Below are 2660 nucleotides of genomic sequence, written 5' to 3'. Positions count from 1 at the left end.
CACTTGGGCTTGCATGATCTTCGTGTTTTCCTCCTGACTCCTCTCGTATGGTAACTTTTCTGGAGTCTTCAGAGAAGGACTGTATCTGTATTGCCTGCCTCTGGCTGTACTGCTAGACTACCTCCATCGAGAGGGTCTGAACCTGGGTAAACATCGTGTCCTTAGCCTCCTGTTATCATTAGTCTTAGACGCACAGTTCGGGACCCCCTACCCGAGATCCGCCGATTTTGACACCGACAGTCGTCGCGGATGAGGGTGAGGATGCTGCCGCAGCTTTAGAATTTGAGAACATAGGTGATCCTTTCAAACTTTCGGATCAGAATCTACATTTAAAGAGTTTATTCAAATGCATCAACAATTTCGGCATCGAGCAACTTATGAGCATCTAAAGGAAGATCTGATTGAGCATCTGTAAGTGGTTAAAGGGGACAACAATGTTGGAACACAATATTTGAACTTTTTAAAATTTGAACAACTGATGCATGCAGCTATTTGAATGTCTGTTCTTTAGGTATGCAGCTATTTGAATGTTTGTACTCTATCTATGTGGGTATTTGAACATACGGACTTTTAAAAAATTAGGGAAGCCAGATGTATGCAGACAGTATTGGATGACCGTTTCACGCATCCGTGTGCGCGGGCTGGTCCCTGTTCGTGGATGGATGTGAAAGAAAATTCACGGTGGAGATGCCATTATACCACGCGTTAACCTTTCCGATAGATCACACAGTGAGACCTTGTTTGAAGCCTGTAATTTTCTTTCCCCTTGTTTCAGCACTGAGCAATGGATAAGGCACTACTCTCTGCGTCGTTACGGTGTGCGGCGATCACATGGTTTGCCATTTGCGAGGCCAAAAAAATTCCAGGCTGAAGGGTGACTACTGAGTACCTACTGACCAGTGACTACACTACACGTGCTCCTCACCACGTACACACAGAATGAAAATATCCGAAAGCACGACCCCACGACCACATCAAGCAGATAAACATGGCTCCCGGAGGCCAAACTCAGCACAAAAACCCATCCATCCACACTCTCTAGCAGCTCCTCGACAAAGCCACGACCAGAGCCACCGCGGCCAGCGAGCGAGAGCGAGAGTGAGGCGCAGGTGTTCGATCGATCGACGAGATGAGCGTGGTAGTCCTGGACGGATCCACGGTGCGGTCCTTCGTGGCGGACGAGGCGGCCTTCGCGCGCAGCGTGGACGCGCGCTTCGCCGCGCTCGACGCCAACGGCGACGGCGTGCTCTCCCGCGCCGAGCTCCGCCGCGCGCTCGAGTCCTTCCGCCTCCTTGACGGCGCCGGCTTTGGCTCCGCCGAGCCGGCCCCGCTTCCCGGCGAGGTGGCCGCGCTCTACGACGCCGTCTTCGAGCAGTTCGACGCCGACCACAGCGGCGCCGTCGACCGCGCCGAGTTCCGCGGCGAGATGCGCCGCATCATGCTCGCCGTCGCCGACGGCCTCGGCTGCCAGCCGCTGCAGGTCGCCGTGGACGACGAGGGCGGCAGCTTCCTGCTCGAGGCCGCGGAGCACGAGGCCGCCATGATTGCCGCCAGGGTCCAGGAAGAACGCGACAAGGCCGCGGCCGAGGAGGCAGCCGACGGCAAGTGATGACGGCGCCGACGGCTGCACGGTGTGTACGTGTCAAAGGTGGAGACGTGTGAGACGAGTGGTGTGCCGCGTGCGTGTGTCCCGACTCCTTTTAGTGTAATGTACCGAATATTTTATGAATAAAATCGTTTCCGATTCTCCTAGGGGCTTTGACATTTGTTTCACTGTTAAACTATGGCTCGCAGCATGCTCACAAATGTTTACGTCTCTGCTTCTCAAAATTAGCGACCAATCATAAGTTCGACGAATGCATTGCCAATAGAGTTTAGCTACCGGTAGCAAACCAAGTACTGCTATTTCTTTTCTTGATAAAAAATTGGTATGAAATACCACCAAAATATATATGTCATTTTTTAGTTCAAACACATTAGTACTCCCTCCGTTCATAAATATAAAATATTCTAACCCTTTTCAGAGTCGGATGTATGTATACATATTTTAATGTGTTTGTTCACTCATTTTAGTCTGTATGGTCCATATTAAAAAATACACAAAACATTTTATATTTGTTAATGGAGTATGTCTTAAGAAGCGTGTGTCAAACTCCCCTGTCTTTCGTCACAAACAAAAAATGTACTCCCTTCGTTCGAAAATACTAGTTGTATAAATGGATGTATCTAAATGCATTTTAGTTTTAGATACATCCATTTCTATTCATTTTTGTGACAAGTAATTTGGAATGGAGGGAGTATATTTAATGTTGCTAGATAGTAGATATTCTAGGCTCGATTAGTCACAAAATAATGAAGATATTTGTATTACTATATTTATAAGAAAATCTTTCCACCTTTCTCTATCTGGAAGCACTTCTTCACTACCAGAGCTTCCATGTGCTTGTTCGGTCTATGGCTCGAGTGAAGTATTTTAAAATTCTTTGCGCTTTTGAAATTCAAATTTGAAATTAGGTTTACGTGATTTTGAAACCCTTCATACATTTAATTATATTCCTTCGACCTCCAGAAAATTCACAAACTATATCTTGATTGCACAGATAAGAGTATGATTTAAGGATATACAAATTTTCAATGTTGAGTAAATAACCCAGAATTCA

General features: G+C 47.0%; 1 protein-coding gene across 1 annotated transcript; it reads left to right on the top strand.

Annotated features, from left to right (window-relative positions):
* The first annotated feature begins 1006 nt into the window (after window positions 1–1006).
* On the top strand, window positions 1007–1762 carry LOC119312332. The gene has a single exon (XM_037588058.1). The coding sequence runs from the start codon at window positions 1130–1132 to the stop codon at window positions 1607–1609; it is 480 nt and encodes a 159-aa protein (XP_037443955.1). The 5' UTR covers window positions 1007–1129; the 3' UTR covers window positions 1610–1762.
* The last annotated feature ends 898 nt before the right edge of the window (window positions 1763–2660 follow it).

This window comes from Triticum dicoccoides, chromosome 5B (assembly GCF_002162155.2).
Source record: "Triticum dicoccoides isolate Atlit2015 ecotype Zavitan chromosome 5B, WEW_v2.0, whole genome shotgun sequence".
NCBI classification, from domain to species: Eukaryota; Viridiplantae; Streptophyta; class Magnoliopsida; order Poales; family Poaceae; genus Triticum; species Triticum dicoccoides.
Note: the sequence above shows the minus strand (reverse complement) of the source record. Positions and strands in the feature narration are given on the sequence as shown.

Bases quoted from the DNA above. Each gene is read 5' to 3' on its own strand.
- LOC119312332 (XM_037588058.1), top strand. From the start codon at position 1,130: ATGAGCGTGGTAGTCCTGGACGGATCCACGGTGCGGTCCTTCGTGGCG.